The sequence below is a fragment of the Dipodomys spectabilis genome, unplaced genomic scaffold (genome assembly GCF_019054845.1).
Source record: "Dipodomys spectabilis isolate Male_0828 unplaced genomic scaffold, ASM1905484v1 ptg000023l, whole genome shotgun sequence".
Taxonomy (NCBI): domain Eukaryota; kingdom Metazoa; phylum Chordata; class Mammalia; order Rodentia; family Heteromyidae; genus Dipodomys; species Dipodomys spectabilis.
In genome coordinates this window covers 1,801,943-1,820,774 of record NW_024870700.1, presented here as the reverse complement: position 1 = coordinate 1,820,774, position 18,832 = coordinate 1,801,943, and the positions used below count along the sequence as shown (strand labels likewise).

General features: G+C 42.9%; 1 protein-coding gene across 3 annotated transcripts in view; it reads right to left on the bottom strand.

Moving 5' to 3' along the window:
* Nucleotides 1–10,728: 10,728 nt before the first annotated feature.
* Arhgap32 (Rho GTPase activating protein 32) overlaps nt 10,729–18,832 on the bottom strand; it is a 236,650-nt gene continuing 228,546 nt past the window's right edge. For all 3 annotated transcript variants that reach the window (XM_042674912.1, XM_042674913.1, XM_042674914.1), the window contains 3 exons: nt 16,998–17,876; nt 15,279–16,327; nt 10,729–13,055 (listed from right to left, as the gene is read on the bottom strand). In XM_042674912.1, the coding sequence (XP_042530846.1) occupies nt 10,803–13,055; nt 15,279–16,327; nt 16,998–17,876 (4,181 nt within the window). In that variant the 3' untranslated portion in view covers nt 10,729–10,802. The remainder of the gene's footprint in view (nt 13,056–15,278; nt 16,328–16,997; nt 17,877–18,832) is intronic.

The following is an 18,832-nucleotide window of genomic DNA, read 5'->3' as shown; positions in this document are numbered from 1 at the left end:
TATGTTGAATATAACGTGTGGGTGAAGGTGGGAGGGAAAAACTGGGAGAGAGTGAGGGAAGGGGTGATATGGTTAAAAAGAAATGTACTCATGACCTGATTTATGTAATTGTCACATCTCCATGCATCTCCTTTATATTAACAATAAAAATTAAAATAAAGAAAATGATACGGACCTTACTTTTTCCTTCTCTGCTGCAGTCATTGTAGCCTGGGAAAAAAAAGTATTCACATCCCATCTTAGCATGGGTGGATGTGAGTATGGATACCACCTCCTTCCTCTTTTCCAAGCAATTCCCCTTCTGTACTCTCCAACACTGCTCACAGTCGACTCCTGAAAGACATTATGACTCACTGGAATGTGTTTAATGACTCTGGAAGTTGAATTACAACTTAGCCTATCTGTCCTGCTTTCCCTCTGGAACCACCAATACCAGTAGTCTAAATTTGCTTATAACACAAGAGAGTAAAGCAAATGTATGATGAGATTCGTCGAAGGGTATAAGAGCACATGCTTTCTTATACATTAGTGTGGTTCAGTTCTTCCCTCCAACCATTATTGATGCAGGATTATGCTAGAGCATTGTGAAGGACACTTGGATAAAAGAGTAAACAAGCTCTTGTCTTCTTGGCCTTCACATTCTAGAGGAAATGCAGACTATAAACACATAAGAAGATAAATTAGGGTGAGGGGATTGAGAATAAAAAGATGTTATTTTTGATAGTTGAAGGAAGTTGTCTGTAAGATGCTACCATTTTTTTTTGGGGGGGGGGGTCGGTCATGGGGCTTGAGCTCTGGGCCTGGGCGCTGTCCCTCAGCTCTTCAGCTCAAGGCAAGCACTCTACCACTTGAGCCACTGCACCATTTCCAGTTTTCTTAGTGGTTTATTGTCTCATGGACTTTCCTGTCTGGGCTGGCTTTGAATCGTGATCCTCAGATCTCAACCTCCTGAGTAGCTAGGATTACAGGCATAAACCACATGCACCCGGCTAGATGCTACCTTTTGAATCAAGGCCTGACTGGCGGGAACAAGGTATTCAAACGTGGGGCCAGGCATACTAGTTGCATCAGCCAGCACAAAGGCTGAGCTGAGCCAAATGTGGTTGTATACACCCTGTAATCCCAGCTCCTTGGGAGGTGGAGGGAGACAGGAGGATTTTGGTTCAGGGCAAAATGGGAGAGATTCTATCTCAAAAACAAAAACAAGCCTCAACCAGAAGAAGGAGGAGGTGGGGGCTTTTATGTAGCAAGTACAAGTTCCTAGCTTCAGTCATCTGCACCAAAAAAGAGGAGTGGACATGGACTTGCATGTTTAAGAGCAAGGAGGCCCTTGAAGCATCAGAGACAGGTGGAGTGATGGAGGTGGTCATACTTGAGACTCAGGCAGCATTTAGATTTGGCAAGCATTCTCCCATTTCTCCAGAGTGGAGCATAACTTAATCTCTTCTACTTACAGAAAGTAAGTTTCTTTCTACTCCAAAAGCCCAACATCTTATTAGGAGACAAAAGTCTCTAAGAATGATAGCTTGCAAAGCAATCTGTCAGACCTAACCTAGGCTGACCCCCCCCCCCCCAACTGCCAGCTATGTTTTGCTCAAAGAACTATTAATCCTTGAGTGTATCTGGGATCTTATCCATTGCTGTCTGCTAACAGGAAGCTACATACTAGTTCTTTGCAGGATGCTAAGGTCAGCAGCAGCCAAGGTTGGTGGGAAAATCTGAGTGCAAAGTAGCATGGTGTGCTCAGGAAGGCCCTAGAGGTTCTCTGGACAATGCTCTGGAACCTTCCTGGCTTCTGGGCTGCATTTTAACTAACAACTCAGACCAGTTCCTCCTGTGATCTTCTCCATTGCTACACTGTCCCAGGTATATTCCTGTGTCTGGTGAAAGAGAAAGGAGGCTGTGAGGGGTTGTACAGAGGACAGACACATTCATGCATAGTGGAAAATACGTTCTCCTCTGTGTGTGTGTGTGTGTGTGTGTGTGTGTGTGTAAGATGCTGAGATTTTGATGGTGCTAACTACAGCAGAAAACTTACCTATGTGACTTGTGAACAACAGCAGCATCTCAAATCCTCAGGAATTCCTGGGTTGGAGGGTCCTGGTCCTTGAACGCTCTTCTATCCAAGAGTTTTAGGCTTGAATCCCACTGCATCTCCAAGGTGTGGACTGAGGCACATTATTTACATATGCTGGACCTCAGCTTCTTTACTTGTAAAGCAGTAATACAAGTAAGAATGATATCTTACAGAATGGGACCAATTAGTTAATATATGCATATATTATATATATATTTATATATATTACCTGGTACCTGGTAATTGATGGAGGCTGAGATTTGAGGATAATGGTTCAAAAGCCAGCCAGGAGGAAAATCGGTGAGACTCTCTCTTTAATTAAGCATCCAAAAAGCCAAAAGTGGGCATGTGGTAGAGCACTCACCTTAAGCTGAAGAGTGCAGGAACAGTGCCAAGGCCCAGAATTCAAGCCCCATAACCAAACAACAACAACAAAAGGCACTTCAACTAATATTGAACAAGGAAAACTAAGTGTTTAAGAATGGGAAAGATCCTGATTATCTGTCATCTAAAAATGGAGAGGCAGTCAGGGCCATTTCGCTTTAGAAAGCAGAGCTATTCTTTTGTAGCAATTCACAACGTGCTTCCATTCTGGCCGCTTGGGTAGCTGGTGGGTCTGTGAGTCACTGGGGCAGAGCAAGAGAGCAGATGCATGCAGAAAGTAAAGCCCACAAGCAGGGAAGGCACAGCTTCGAGCTGACTAAGATGACAAACCACCCCAGAACTGAAAAGTTACTGGATCCAGGGGATAGCCGAGCTCAGAAACAGAATGCACAGTCAGTGCTAGTATTTTCTTTAGGTATTTGTTTAGATTGTGTGGTAAGTAATGGTATTCTGTACACTCCATGATTGGTATCTTGCACACCTGTCAGGGTTCACTTCTTGCAAGACACCCAACTAACCATGTGAAACCTTTCAGTTCCTTTCATAAATGTTGATACAGCATAGCCTCCTCCTCATCTTCCTCCTCCTCCTTCTCCTCCTCCTATCTTCTTCTGCTGCTGGTGGTGGTAATGGGGTTTGAACTCTGCACCAAGTGTGGCTTTTTCCCTCATGGCAGGTGCTCTACCACTTGAGTCACACTTCTACTTCTGGCATTTCACAGGTTGGAATTAAATCTCAAATTTGTCTGCCTGGGCTGGCTTCAAACCATGATCCACAGATCTCAGATTCCTAAGTAAATAGGATTACAGGGGTATGAGCCACTGGTGCCCAGCAACAATTTTTTTTTTTTTTTTGCTGGTATTGGGGCCTGAACTCTGGGCCTGGTCACTGTCCCTCAGCTCTTCAGCTCAAGGCTAGTGCTCTACCATTTGAGCCATAGCAACACTTCTGGCTTTTTCTGCTTATGTGGTACTGAGGAATTGAACCCAGGGCCTCATGCATGAAATACAAGCACTCTACCACTGAGCCACCTTCCAGCCCCAACAAATTCTTAATGTACAATTGTGCCCAGATAATTTCAGTTGACTGTTGCAAGGTGTTGCATTCATTCACAGTGAAATTTCTGGATTATTTTACAGAAGACTTGCTCACCTGCTAAGCCCTTTAAAAGCAACTATATTTAGTTCCTTGGCAATCATTAGCAGACACTGCATGTTGTTATTCTCATTTTAGAGGTGAGAAAGCCATGGCTTAGAGAGCATTTTAGAAATAGCTTTTGAAGACATTAGTAGAACTAGTGAGTTAATAGTCAGGATTCAGCTATCCAACCCAAAGTCTACTTTATTCACAGCATAAGCTGTCAGAGCGCTGGGTCTGAATGTCAGGCTCCCATTCATTATGAGCTGTGTGGCAGTGGCTGTTTAGCATTTGTGTGTCTGGTTTCTGTGTGCCCTGAGTTCTGAGGAACAAATGCAAAATACTTACTACAGTGTCTGGCACTGAGTTAAATTAGTAAGCACAGAGTTAGTTACTTCAGAACATTGCTATACTGTTTCCAACAACTGACTGGTAAAACGCCATAAAACTGAAAGGAACCAATTAATCATAATCAATGATGCAAAAGTTATCGTAAAAGCTTTGGGAGGGAAGACACAGCACTTGATTCTCAGAGCTATTTCTGCTTTCCAGGAGCATAGTATCTGAAACACACAGCTATGCAAATAGCAACGATGTACTTCCTAAGCAGCCTGCAGGTCTCACACCCCAAAGAATGCCCTGCACAAGATGAGCATAGAAGAGGCAGTGGTGTAGACAGAATTTTTTAAACTGATTTTTCAGAGAACAGGTTGTTGTTCTCCACAGTGTTGGTTCAGCTCAATCAGTTCTTTTGCATGTCACTGTGATACATGGGTTAGGGCCTGGTCTTTAAACCAAGGGGTAGAGCCACGGATGATAAATTCCTGTTCTGGTGGGTTAACCTTCCATTATGATGGCACAATACCCAAGGTAGTTCAACTTACATGGATTTGCTTTGGCTCAGGGTTTCAGAGTCTGTTCCTATGGTTGCTTGGCCCTGTTGCTGCTGGACCTGTAGTGACACAGTCCATTATGGCAGTAATGTGTGTGGAAGCAAAAACCCGTTCACCTCACGGAGCCATGAACAAAAGGAAGAATGAACCAGGGTTCCATTTTACTCTTCAAAGACACAATCCCAATGACCTGACTTCCTCCTTGTGGGCCCCACCTCTTAAAGGTTCTGCCACCTCAGCACAGGCTGCTGCTGAGCAAGCCTCTTGGCACATGGGACTTCGGGGCTCATTTTAGGTCCAAACTACAGCACCTATTCTCACTAAATAATGGGAAACCCAAGTGGTGAATGGGAGTAAAGCTCTCTGAACTGTGTATGTGTTCTGATGGTGAGAAAAGGCCTGCTAAAGATGCTGCTTAAACTAAGTATTGCCTCAACCATTGACCCCAGAATACCATGTAGTTCAAACAATGTACATTTCACAGTTTACTCCTAGACCTGTGGGGTCAGACTGTCTGTAACTTTGTTTAGCTCCCTAGGTATTTTATATAGATTCCAAAGTTTGGGAACTACTGGCTAGGAATCACCAGGATGCATTCCACAATTGGGGGGTAGGGAAATTAAAAGCACACTAACTGAATGACTCAGAGGTGAAGCAGTATATCTATATAGTATATTATTTTTTCTTAACTGTGGATGTGAAATGTCCTCTGTGGTCTAGCATTTTATATGGGGAGAAATTCTCTACAGTTACTGATGGAAAAATGCTTCTGTGTCTACTGTTTCCTCACAAATCCAAGGTCATTATTTTTGTCTTTAATTTTTCCCTTCTAAGCATCTTATATAGTAGCTGTTTCTTAGCTGGCTCTCCACACACCAGGTTAGGAGGAAAGAAAAAGCTCTGAGTAACAACAACAAAAAGGAGGATGTAGAATCTATGATTCAGGACAACCTTCCAGGGCCACTTGAAGAACACCTTTTGCTCACCAACTTGACAACCTTAATTATTTGATTTTTCCTAGACAGATTAGGATCACAATGCCAAAGAGGAAGGTTTCATAGACAAAACCAAGTGGTGACATAAAGAAGCTAATTTTAAGCATGGAATGAGAACATAACAGGGATACTGGTGATAAAATCATTTGGTATAGAAACACCCTCTTTGCTTCAAGGGGTCCCTAAGGCTTCATTAAATTTGTAGTAATTTAGCCAGGAGTGTGCGGCTCACGCCTGTAAGCCCAACTAGTCAGGAGGCTGAGATCTGAGGACCATGGTTTGAAGCCAGCCAGGGCAGGAAAGTCCATGAGACTTTTATCTCCAATCAATGACTTAAAAACTGGAAGTGTGCTCTGGCTCAAGTAGTAGAGTGCTAGCCTTGAAGCTCAGGTACAGTGTCCAGATCCTGAGTTGAAGCCCCAGGACTGGAAAAGAAAATTGTAGTAATCTGTAGGTAGAAATGAAGAACCTTGATGTATATTGACAACAAAGTTTTTAGTTTAAAATAGGCTCTGAAAATAATTAAAAATCAATCCTCATATTTTTCAAGAGGTCTTAGTATGGGGGAAAATGGCCACGTAAGTCTTACTCTTGATGTTCCCAGAGGCCTGAAGTTCCACTGCAGTGGAAAGTCCCTGTTACTTTAAAATGTACCATTTAGAACCTATAGCAACACAAATGACTAAAATGTCAAACATCTCTGATGTTATCTGCCATCCAGTTCTTTAGTCAGTGATCAACACACATTTAGAGGTAGGTCTTAAATTCCATTTGTTCAAAGGGGATGTGGTAGTGGGAAAATTGGATAAGCAGAGACTCAGTGGAAATGTCCTTTGATTCTTGCAATCTTGCCTGGTTCCATGGAAACACAGACTCAGTTCTGAGAGCTTTGCTGAAGCTGATGTTGTTTGCTTAACCTGCAGGCATATTAAAAAAAATGGTGGTGACTATTAGTGTCTGGACGGGAAGTAACTTCTCTATTCTTGGCAAAAATGAACATGTCTCTACAACTTTCAAATGAAGAATGATTTGTAATCTCAACCCCAAAAGCTCTGGTTAATATTGAAATGTGAGAACTTTGGCACCGGAATAAGCTTAGGATAGCCTATGGGACAACTGGATTCCTTGGGTTCCATCTTCCACAATTCATCTCACTGAAATCCTGTCTCCACCTGGATGTGTCACCAGCCAGATTATCCCAGGTGGCTTTTTGTTTGTTTTACTCTGAAGAGAAACAGTAACATCCAAGATCTTTGTGAGAACCTATCAAACATGTTCTTTTTTTGTTTATCCTCTCTTTGGAGGATTCTGAGATGAGGGCACATGGGGTGAGAGCCTGCAAGGGAAAGAGTGATCCCAGGGGCAGCCCTGAGGGTGCTGTATCTTCTAGACTTCCCAGAATACATGAAAGAGACCTGGACACTCCATGATGACTGTTAGGTGGAAGGGAATTTGGCCAGGGAGTGCACAGAAGAAACAGGGGATGGTTTAGTGTACCATTTGGCATAACAGGCTGTGTTGTATATAAACACTTGCCTTCTGATCCAAACATCCCCAAACCAATTACCCGTCTATCTCATTGTAATTCATATCAGGTTAAAAAAGGATACACATACACACAAAGTCTGTTTTAACCTGAAATAGTTCTGTTGATATTTGACCAGTGGGACATTTGCTTTAAACCACAAGATATCTCCATCTCCAAGTACAAAAATCCCTTCTCCCTACCCACCCGCCCGCCCCCCCCAGCCAAACAAACAAGGAAACAAACAAAACCCCAACCCAAGAGTCAGTTTCAATAATTTTGAAAGAAATGAAACTCTAAATATTTACAAGAAATAAATCACAAAACTATTTACAAAAATACACAGGCTTATATGCATTAACAATTTACACCAGTTCACAAAAATATTAAAACATAAAAAATACACTATATAAATTAAAAGAACTCAAAAAGTATGATCTAAGACTTCTTAAGATGCTTCTCTCATGCAGGTCATGGTTGAAAAATCAGGGTTTGCTATCTCAGAACCTAAACTGTAAAACAACCATTAAAAAAATTCTTTGAACATTAACAGTACTAATCAGATGAGGAAAAAAGACCCTCTGTGCACACCGACATTATCTTGTACACATTAAAATACATCATTCCCGACATTTCTGTAATACACAGTACTGACAATCACATGCTTCTAACCATTTGGAAGTAACTTTCTGACATACTTTAGCTTTCATTATTTCCTTTCTCTCTCTGCTCAGGCAATACTTTGCCGATGTAGCGAATGTGTGATGAACAGAGAAATGGACTTTACAGGCTCCTTGATGAACCAAAGTGGTGAATTTCCAGTTTACATCGCATGCACCAGCTACTACTTCCAAAGCGCTAACCCACACCACCATCCCCGCTCACATTCCTGGTCCCTCCGCACAGAACTAGTCCTCGAATTTTTCAACCTGACGCTACATTTTAAAAACAGCTTTGTCATTATCAGAAATGTGCAGGCCCTCCCTTTAGGACTATCTTAGGGACTTCTTCGAACTGAGCATGTAAAATATGTGAATGTATGTTAAAAAGGAACTTGAAATACAGTGAAGAAATAAGGCTCAGATTAAATGTATTAATAAGAAAATGATAGCCCTGGGGATTATATATAGCAAAGTTCCTAGCCAGACCTCTACATTTCAATTTAACCAAACTGTGTGACCAGAATTTTGCCAAAATGATAAAATTTGGAGACATGGCCATGAAAATACCAATAGAATTAAATCATGGGTTTAATGCATAAGGCAGCTCCATTTCCTTGTCATAATTCTCCATGTCAACACTGAGAATCTGAGTAACATTCAATTACTGTATGGGTAAAGCACGTGCACAGTAAACGATGCTGAGGTAACCTGGCTCACAGTGATTTGCCATCTAATTTCTACCCCACTTTAGGAAGGGAAAGATGCAGGCAAAGTTTTTCAAATAGCAGAATTCAAAGTTAAGGCTGTTGCTACATACATTAAGTAACTCTAGACTTTTATCTAAAGTTTGCATTTCACACTTATACCAGTAATTTGAATCATTATTCTATATGCAAAATATTTACCTGATAGTTCCAAACCCATAGGATATTATTTATGAAGAAATTGTTCTGATGAATTGACCTTAGTATTTAAAAATAGGCTTCAGTTTCAGGAGTAAACAATATGTGTGTGTGCAACAAGTTCACAAATACGAAAATTGGCCTGGATCCTCCACCACTTCTTTCCAGGCCCTCAGTTACCAAAGCCACTAGCTTTGTCTCCTTGTCACACTAGCCCCTCTTTCTAACCTCCATGCTGCTGGTATGCACCTTTAGGGCTGGCATGGTGTCCAAGGGCAATGGGCTGCCTACTACACTGAAAGATGATGATGAGGGTAAAAAAAGAGTTAGTGCTGTAGTCACTAGAGAGGAAACTCCTGTGTGTAGCACCTGATGGGTCGGAGGATTCCTAGTAGGTTTTTCAACACTGACTGTGGATCAACTGGGTGTGCATTTCGGATGGAGATGCCTGTATTTCCACAGGCCTTTCCACATACTGATGTCTCAAGATTTCTACTCTGGTCTTTTATTGCACCCACCTGGTCAATTCTGGGGAACACAAGAAAACCTTACAGAGTATTTCCATGTATAAATGTCTTGTTCTTAAAACTTTTATTTCTTTTTCTAAATATAAATCTTTAAAATGCAATCACATGACTTTTTTAAATTAAAAAAAGACTGGCATGAATTCTAATCTTTATACAATTTCACAGCAAGAATAGCAGCATGGTTTTAGCTTCTTAAAAGTTCTCCTTCTTTGCTCTAAATAAAAGTAATTCCAAATTCTAAAAAGCCTCACAGCATCAGCCATCCAGTAAATGGAATGAAACCGCCCATGTCTTCTACAAACTGAGCATGTAAAATGTATGAATGTATAAAACGCAAGTATTATCACGCTGGAATGAAATGTCAATCTAAGCTCACTTTCTAAATTCAGGACTGCCTTGCTAGTTTGGGGTGTCTGTGGTGGGGCAGGCTGAGAAAGAATGGAGTTGTAACTTTCAAAAGAAAAGTCCTGGGTATTAAACATGTTAACATGTCTACAATTATAAAGAGCTATTCCTGGAAATGCTGGTGTAGATGGTAATTAGACAGGAATCACACAAGTACACAGGAAACACACACCATAGGATTCCCTGGGATGCACGTGGCAGCTATGTAGAGCTTGCGGCTGGTGAGATGGGGCTCTGTACTTAGTGCTTACTGCAGGGATTTGCAGTTTTAAACATATAATCCAAAGTCACTTCAGGAAATGCTAGGTAACCTGTATTCTGGTTTAGAAACTTGTAAATTTACATTCATGAGAAATCGTGTTCAAATAGCTCAACTATGCTGATTTTTTCCTAATGAAAAAGAGTTGTTATTTTAGGAGAGCGAATAGTGTTACTGGAATTATAATTTGCTGAACATTACATGGGGTGGGGGGATCTGCATACAGGCAGCACATTAAAAGCCTGATATTCTGGTGGTAATGAAGCCCACTGGCAATTAGAACTTGAATTCTAACTTTAAAAAGCCCCAAATACCCCTTATACAGTGGATAAGAGCTTGTGCATCAACCTGTAAGGAATACATACAGAAATAAGAAGACAGAAAGTATGATTCTAAGTCTGGTATTTTACAATAACTTTATGAAATGGCTAAAGTCCCAATTCCTTTACTTTTAATTCTAATGTTGTTTGCTGTCTGTTTTAACTGAAGGATCCGTTTTTATTTTCCTCCACTCTAATTTAACACACAAGCCCCTTCCTGACAGATAATGATATAATGGAATGAGTGTCCACCTGAGCAAGGTGTGTGGCCCCTGATGGGGAAGCAGGAACACAACAGGAAATGGAGAAGCCCACCAGGAAATAGAGGCAAACTGCTCCGAACTAGGTAGCAAATGTGAAGATGAAAGGACAAAGTTATACTTAATCAGTTAAAGGCAGTCCTCTGGCTCTTACAAAATAGCCTTGCATGGAAAGTACAGTCTATGACAAATTTGCTAGCTTTTCAATACAGTGCTTTACACTTATATTTCTTTTAAAGACAAAAATGACACCGTTTATAGATGAAAAAGATGTAATGAAGCAGGAAGGGGGAAGATGGGGACTTGTTTATTTCTATTATTATTTTTTCCTTTAATGTGGTTGGTCGGAGGTTTTGTAGCTTTTTTATTTTATTTTTTATCATTTTGGTTATTGAAAAAAAAATAGAACAGTCCACTGTCCAGCAGAGGCTGCTTCAACTCTACTGCTCCCAGGGCTCATTCTGCATGGATCTGTGCATCAGGGAGCTGTAAAGACAGCTCTGTGGGCAGGAATGCGCCTTGCCCCAGGGCTGTGGCGTAGGTCCTGCTCTGTGGGCGGGCAAAGCCGGAGGGCACACAGGCTCCCATGCTGCCCCCTCCAAATCCCCCTCGCTGGTGCTGAGGCAAGGAGTGGTAATCCTCCAGGTTGTCATACTGTGACACAACGGTCATATTGTTCTGGCGCTTGCTGTGTGTTTGGTACTGGTATACCATGCCGGGGTCCCTCTCCAGGTTCTGTGTGTGATGGAGTTTTAGGCTATGACTCCGCTCTGGTTTAGGGGGTGGGGCCACTGACTGAGTGAGGTGTTCCTCCTCCTTGTAGCAGTCTCTGGAGTGTTTCTCTGGAGCGGGTGGCTGCCTGGCTCGTGGTCGCTCCAGATCTTTGGAAAGTCTCCCTTCTTTGTGGTTCAGTCTTAAAGATTCCTGCCCTGACATGGTGTACTTCCCTCCAGAGTTATGGTAGCTGCCTGGCTCAGAAGGGTCTGGAATCCCTTTGGGCCCATAATCTAACTGGCCAGATGCCTGGGAGTAAGGTGGCCCATTCTTTGATTCACTTAGCTGCCTATGGCTTGCTTCCTGAAGTACTCTGTGTTCTTGGAGACCACAGGCCAGGTCATGAAGCTTCCGGTTCCTCAGGCTGCCCTGCTTCTGCGGGAGGGATGGCTTTTCTGCCTGCACACTGCCATACACCCCATGGTGGTGGGTTCTGTCAAATTCTGGCTCTGGGTGTTTCCTGTAGAAGCGGTCATCTCCCTCAGGACTGACCACCTTGGCTGTGTGCCGCCCGTCCTTCCCCTCTGCCACCGAGAGAAGTCCAGTTTTCCCAGGATCGGATTTACTACGCAGATGGATGACATAGATCCCTCCCAAGTCATCCTGAACAGTGGGGGTCATGTTGTCATACTGAGACATAACAGGTCCTTTCACCTTCTGCCGCGCACGGCTCTCTCTGCGGATGGACTGCATTCGGTATTTTTCCATGTCCTCAAGATCCCATGAAGTGTAGGTGTGCTTTACATCGGCAGCTGGGGGTATGTTGACTACGTTATGGTCATTACCAGAGAAATAGCCAGACATGTTGGCCCGAGGACGTGGTGGCAAACCAGCATAGCTGTACACATTCTTTCCTTGCAGCCTAGGATTGTAGAAAGCAAAATCACGATTGGGCAGGCGGTGAAGGGGCCTCAACTGTACTGTGCTGTAGGCATCCACATCACACAGGGCCCCATCAGGACTGTAATAGGAACTAGAAGAACTGGAATATGGGCTATAGCGGTAGTGGACCCGTCCATTTTCAAAGTAAGGCTGAAGTTGAGTTACGTGATAATCTGAGCGGGCCTGGGAGGACTGATATGGCTTATACTGGTACAGGGGTCTTGGACAATAGGCTGGTTCATCATCTGGGGGAACTTCTGTTCGTGAAATGGGAACAGAGCGAATCATGGAAGATGGGGGAGCATGGAGGGACTGCACCCTCCGGATGGTAGGGTATGGTGGAATATCTTCAGGGTAACAAGCACCCCTAACCGAGGAGCTTAAAGGAGAAACATATTCAATCCGGCTGCATGGCTTGGAGTGGTGTCCAGATGTGTTTCTTCCTGGGGCCACATAGGTGTTATAATGAGGTCCCATGGTGGTTGGTGGCTCCGATCGGGCACCATATACCTGGTGCTGCTCCAACTTGTTGTGGTGTAGAGATACACTTGAGGGACGGAACTGGCAGCTTGGAGTAATATTGAAATGCACACAGTTTTCTGGACCAAAGGGCTCAGGAGCAACATCAGGCCTAGTGAAGGAGGAATAAGCTATTTTCTGAGAAGCATGCTTAGGTTGTGGGATAGGAAGTGGCAAAGGCAACACATCCTCCACCGAGGCTGAGGAAGCAGCAAGAAAGGAGTGGTAGTTCGAACTGCTGGTGGCATCTGCACTGCTAGAATGCATGGCAGCAGCCATTTTGCTTTCAACTGTCCTTGTGGGTGGCACTGGAGCAGCAAAGCCACAGGAGTGGCCAGGGAAGGACTCAGCTCGCAGGTGGAGGAGTGGAGCCCTGCTACCTTCTCGCACTTTCTCAGGTAAGCCTGGCTGGGGAGCAGATGTGGTCATGGGACACTGAGCAGCTGCACTGCCATCGCTGACAAAGAGGGGTGCAGAGTCACTCATGGCTTGAGGCTCAGGTGGCCTCTCTGGAGCTGGAGCCATTCCTTGAACCTGTTGGGAGATAGATAATAATCTTATAAGCCCATTTTTTAATGCTCAACCTATGAAATCAAATGCTATTACATTTCTAATGACCATGTTAAGTTAGTAGCAGCTAGAACTTTCTAAGCCATGCAGTTGTCCTGTACCTGCTCCCATGGCCATGAGAAGAACAACTCACTGCTGTTTGGCCTTTGGCTCTCTCTTGGGAACTGTGCCAGATTCTAATTCATAGTAGGGTTTAAATATGCGTTGAGGTGTCTTTGGCATTATCTTCATGTGCAGACCCAAAGAAAGGTTTCATCAATTAACACTGTCATGCTTAAAAATAAATACCCAGCTCGAGAGTGAGTCTAGCTTACTCTCAATACCAAGGACATTTAATTCAATAGAAACAGCTGATATTACCTCCTGGGAGAATTTTGAAGTGACTCACTGAGTGAACAGTTTCAAATCCCCAAATATAGGGAAGAACAGTAAAGTGTGTTATCTAAAGTGATACTGATGTCTACCCACTTTCTTATGACCCTCATAGTAAAAATATACCATCTATGAGAAGCAGTTGCCACCAACAGCATGCTCCAGGAAGAACTAGAATTTTTTAAACATTTTTTAGTTCAAGATGACTACCAAAAAACCCTCGTACTTTTTAAATTTTAAATAAGTAAGAAAATTAGAGCCTGACTCATGCCTGTGGTTTTAACTGCTTACAATCAGGAGGACTGTGATTTGAGAATATCCCAGGCAACAAGTTCTTGAGATTCCCCATCTCAACAGAAAACGTTTGGCAGGGAGGGTAAATAAAAGGATTATAGTCCAGGCCTGCCCAGGCAAAGAGCAAGACCTATCTTGAAAAATAAGCAGAATAGAAAGGGACAAAGTATGGCTCAAGTGGTAGAATGCTTGCCTACCAAGCGTAAGGCATGAGTTCAAACCCCAGAATAGCCAAAAGAAGGAAAGAGAGAGAAACTTTTAGCATTCTGTACACAACATTCTTTAATCAAAACAGTTACTTGATTATAGAATAATCTCTTGGGAAGGTTGAGAAAAATAATGAAAAGTCTTAACCCAGTCAGGAACTGGTGGCTCATGCTTATAATCCTAGATACTCAGAGGCTGAAATCTGAGGACTGAAGTTTGAAGTCAGCTTGGGCAGGAAAGTCTAGGAGACTCTTATCTCCAATTAACTAGAAAAACAGAAGTGGAACTATGACTCAAAGTCTTGAGCAGAAAAGCTCAATGACAATGCCCAGGGGCTGGGAAGGTGGCTCAGTAGTAGAGTGCTTGCCTTGTATGCATGAGGTCCTGGGTTCAATTCCTCAGCACCACATAAGCAGAAAAAAAAAGCCACAAGTGGGGCTGACTCTCAAGTGGTAGAATGCTAGCCTTCAGCTGAAGAGCTGAGGGACAGTGCCCAGGCCCAGAGTTCAGGCCCCACAACCGACTAAAAAAAAAAAAAAGACAATGCCCAGGGCTGGGAAGGTGGCTCAGTGGTAGAGCACTTGCCTTGCATGCATGAGGCCCTGGGTTCAATTCCTCAGCACCACATAAGCAGAAAAAGCCAGAAGTGGCTTTACCACTGTAGCTCAAGTGGTAGCTTTACCACTGTAGCTCAAGTGGTAGAGCACTATCCTGGAGCTGAAGTGCTGAGGGAGGCCCATGACCGACCAAAAAAAAAAAAAAAAGATAATGGCCAGGCCCTGAGACCTACAATCAACAACCACAGAAAGTCCCAACATTCTACTGTCTTCCACTTCTAAATAGCTTGCAAGACAGAATCTTACAAATGTCTTGAGAATGAAGTGTTTACATCATGTACGTGCAAATGGTGGCACAGTGACTAAATGACTTGCCTGACCCCATTTGCTCAAAGTCATATTGAGTCAATGATGGAGCTGGCCAAGGAAAAAAAAACCTGACAGTATCTAAAATCTCATTTGTTTCATTTGATCACAATCTTCTTGTATTACTATGAGGAAATTAGTGGCTTTAGGAAGAAAAGGTAGCAGGTAGAGTTAATCTATAGTCATCAAATACTTATTTCTTCCTCAGAGAGAAACCAGTAGCCAAGTAAAGAGAGAATTCATCCTTAAACAGGAACTCTATCACAAAGATCTGCCACAGGACTGAAAAATAAGGTTGTGGCTGACTCAAAGACAACAACACGCCCTGCTGAAAAATAACATACCTTTGGAAATAGTGCATTTCATGCCACTGATTTCCTTCCCTTCTTACCTTGTGGGAATTATTTAATCCTATACTGGGTGCTGCTTGTACCTGCCCCACGACTGGCAGCTGCTCTGCTGGCCTTTGGGAAGGAGGTGGGGGAAGGGGACGGTTAGTTCTGTGCGTGCGCTGAAGGGTGGCAGCCGCAAAATCAACAGCAATGGGCTGTTCAGCCACAGCCCAGCTGGCATCCCTGGAGCTCATTTCAGCTGCTGTTGTAGTTGCCATCACATAAGCCCTGGTGACGGTGCTGGTATTCTCTTCAGGGGACCCAGAAGGAGGGTAGACTTTGTCCCTAGGCAAATTACAAGTCATGAGAGATCTGTCAAGAATTTCTGCAGGTTGATGGTGCTTGTCCATACTTGCAGCAAGGGAAGTGGGGGGCTGGTCACTGCAGAAATGGAGTGGAGGTTGATGGGGTTTGTCTATACTTGCAGCAAGGGAAGCGGGGGGCTGGTCACTGCAGAAATGGAGTGGAGGCTCATTCTGCTCCACAAAGGACACAGTTGGCATACTGTTCTTCACAGCCTGGTCCTCAGGATAATTGACAGGATCGTCAGATTTCTCTGAGTCTGTTAAGGGAGCTGAAGTGATTCTGGTCTTTTCTGGGTCCCCAGATAAATAGTTTCGAGGTGGTTGATTCCCTGGCAAGTCAACTTGGTGGAGTTGCTCTCCAGATTCAGTTGTGTTGGAATGGGTGGGATCCCCCATAGCTGCTGTCTCTGGGAGAGACTGTTCACAGTGTCCTGATGTATTGTTCTGGAGGTGGAACTGCTCTGCTGGTCGATCCATTTGGAAATAGGCCTTATCTAGAGCAACACTACAGTAGGGACCAGGCAGTTTATCTTCAGCTGTAGTCACTGCCAAGTCTCCATAACTAGTATACCCAGCCTGAGAAATCCCTGGTCTCTTCAGTGACTGAGTTGAGGCTTGCTGCGCAGACTCAGCTAATGCTAGTGCCAACATTCGGGCGACATTTTTCGGAGGCGGTGGTGGTGGGATAAGAGAGACTGAACTGACAGGAACAGGATCCTGAGGGGGATCATGGGTAACTGCTCCTAGTGGGAAATTGGGAAAAAAAATGAGAATGAAAAGGTAGCTTATGTTATCCTCTACGGAAAGCCAAACACTCCCCATGTGATCATTAAAAAAATAGGTGCCTTCCATGATCCATGATCTTCTATCCCACATGCAAATGTTGTTGAGAACACATCTGGTTCAAAAGGAAAACTAAGAGCATGTTTAAAGGTTGCAAGCGCCTCTTGAACTGCTATAGTAATGGAGAGAGGGGATGATGCAGGTCCCTTACCTGGCTCAGAAAAGACTGCTTAGAGCACAAGCTTTGAGTGCTTACAGACTGTGATTAAGAATTACATTTGATAGAGCAGGCTGGCTTGTTAACTTGTAAGGCTATAATAAGTATATTTATTAGAAAAGAAAATATTCTTAAGCGCTAAGAAAGCTGTTTAAAAATTATTTACAAATTCTGACTGTCCAAAAGGTAATGGGACTTTTGTAAAAGTCTGAAGCAAGGCCACAAGCCCTTTGGGGAGTTTTGCTTGACTGATTGTAGCATAGGGCTTTGTGCTATTAGCACCACTCAGAAAAGCATTCTCTTTGATTAAAGACTAGCTGTAGAGCAAGTTTCTCTCTTAAAAGGCACAGGTGACACACAGGATGGGAGATCCCTCTTAACTTATAGAAAGAACGGAGGAAAACAAACAGTACCTGTCTGAGTCTGTCCAGAAGCTACAGCCTTACTCTGACTGCTTGAGACAGACTGCTCCTCTTTCCCTGGCAATTCTACTTCTTCAGCAGCAACCTGGTCCAGGTGCTGGACTTCAGGTTCACATCCTTCTTGGGCCTCTCTCTCATCTGTTTTCATCTTTACTATCTGGGTGGGGGATCTATTTGTGACATCACTTTCTTCCACACTTTTCTCCCAGGTTGGTGACGATGCATTCTGAACTGTAGTGTTTGAGATAGTACCAATGACTTCTGACACCCGAGGTGGAAGAGTCACTGAAATTGGCTCAGATATGTTCATGGAAGGTGATTTGCTTAACTTCCGTCCTATCTTCGGAGAGAAAGCATAGACAACCTTTTCAGTAAATGTCGATGGCTTAGACGATTTGTCTTCAGTTGGGCTCAAGTCCAGGGTAAAGAATGGACTCAGTTTTTCCTGAACTGGAGAGACAGGTTCAGAACTTGCAGTGCTTCCTGGAGTATGAGACTGGCTACCAGCTGCTTCCCCATCCTTTTTAATGGCACATGGTTTATCCTTGGAGTATCCCAATGAATCCAAAAAGGAAGCACCACTCTCCAGACATTCTGATTCAGCTTTAGGAGGACTACACTGAAATGACATTGGATCGAAATCCAGGCTGGCCACTCCAATGTCTGGTGGGCTCAAGTCAACATCCTCAGCAGAATGAGGAGACACAAGAGCTGGAATGTGGAGCAGCCCCACTTCCTCCTCACTCTCGTGGTCATGTGGTAGATTATCATAGGAATTACAGCGGTTCCCCAGCATTTCTCCGTTGAAAGAGGCAGACAGTGCATCACTGCTAGACCGGGGTCTTCTGGGTCGGAAGAGCTTGGAGTCACCTGGTGAAAATGAACAACAATGTCAAAGTATGAAAGTCACAGGATACTGTCTGTAATAAGCCACTCAATTTAGTAGTAATTTCTTCACAAGGTTAAAAAAAACCATAATTCACTTTCTTCTTGTAAACTGTTATCAATGTACATAGATTATTCTCATTTTTAACACAATTTCCTGAGCAAATGGTAACTGTCACATATAAACAGGGGGGGAAATGCATCATTTCGTGGTCTGGAAAAGAAAAGGACTAATGACTCTTGAATTCTATTATTGGTCAAGCACTTGACTCTTGGTGTGGCTTTGGACAAAGTTTTCCATGTCTTTGTGTTTTATTGTATCACTGGCTTGTATACACATGTGACTAATGCAGTGAAATTAATCTCTGGCAAAAAAAGGCTGTATATCATGGCAAAAATCTTTATATAAAAGATATTTCACTTAAAAAGCATTTATATAACTTAGCAAAGGATTCCTTTCAGATACTTAAAAACTGTGATTTTTTTTCTAAAGTAATAGGCTTTTAGTTTCCCTTGTATACCCCTCAAGAATGCTAGACAATTTGGTACCATTTTATGTTGTTGCTAAATATTCAATGTAAAAAATAAATATTACTCTATAAAAATTATTATAATTATTTAATGGAGACAAACTATCTTAACATAAACCCACTTATTAATGAATCCATTTATAAGATTATTCACAGTAACCATTGTTATTTCTTGCTTAATAGCAGCACCTTCATTGCTTTTGTAGATTATCTTGACTATAGTACAATTGAAAATCTTAAAAAAATTTCTAAAATGCCAGCCACTCAGATAAAGTGATATGGGAGCATTGTGAATCACAAGCAAAACTAGTGAGGATCCAGCAGTAATAAATGAAGATGAGAAAATTGACCAGGATGATGACATCTTAGAACACTTCATAGCAATATGATTTGAATGTAAATGGACCAAGA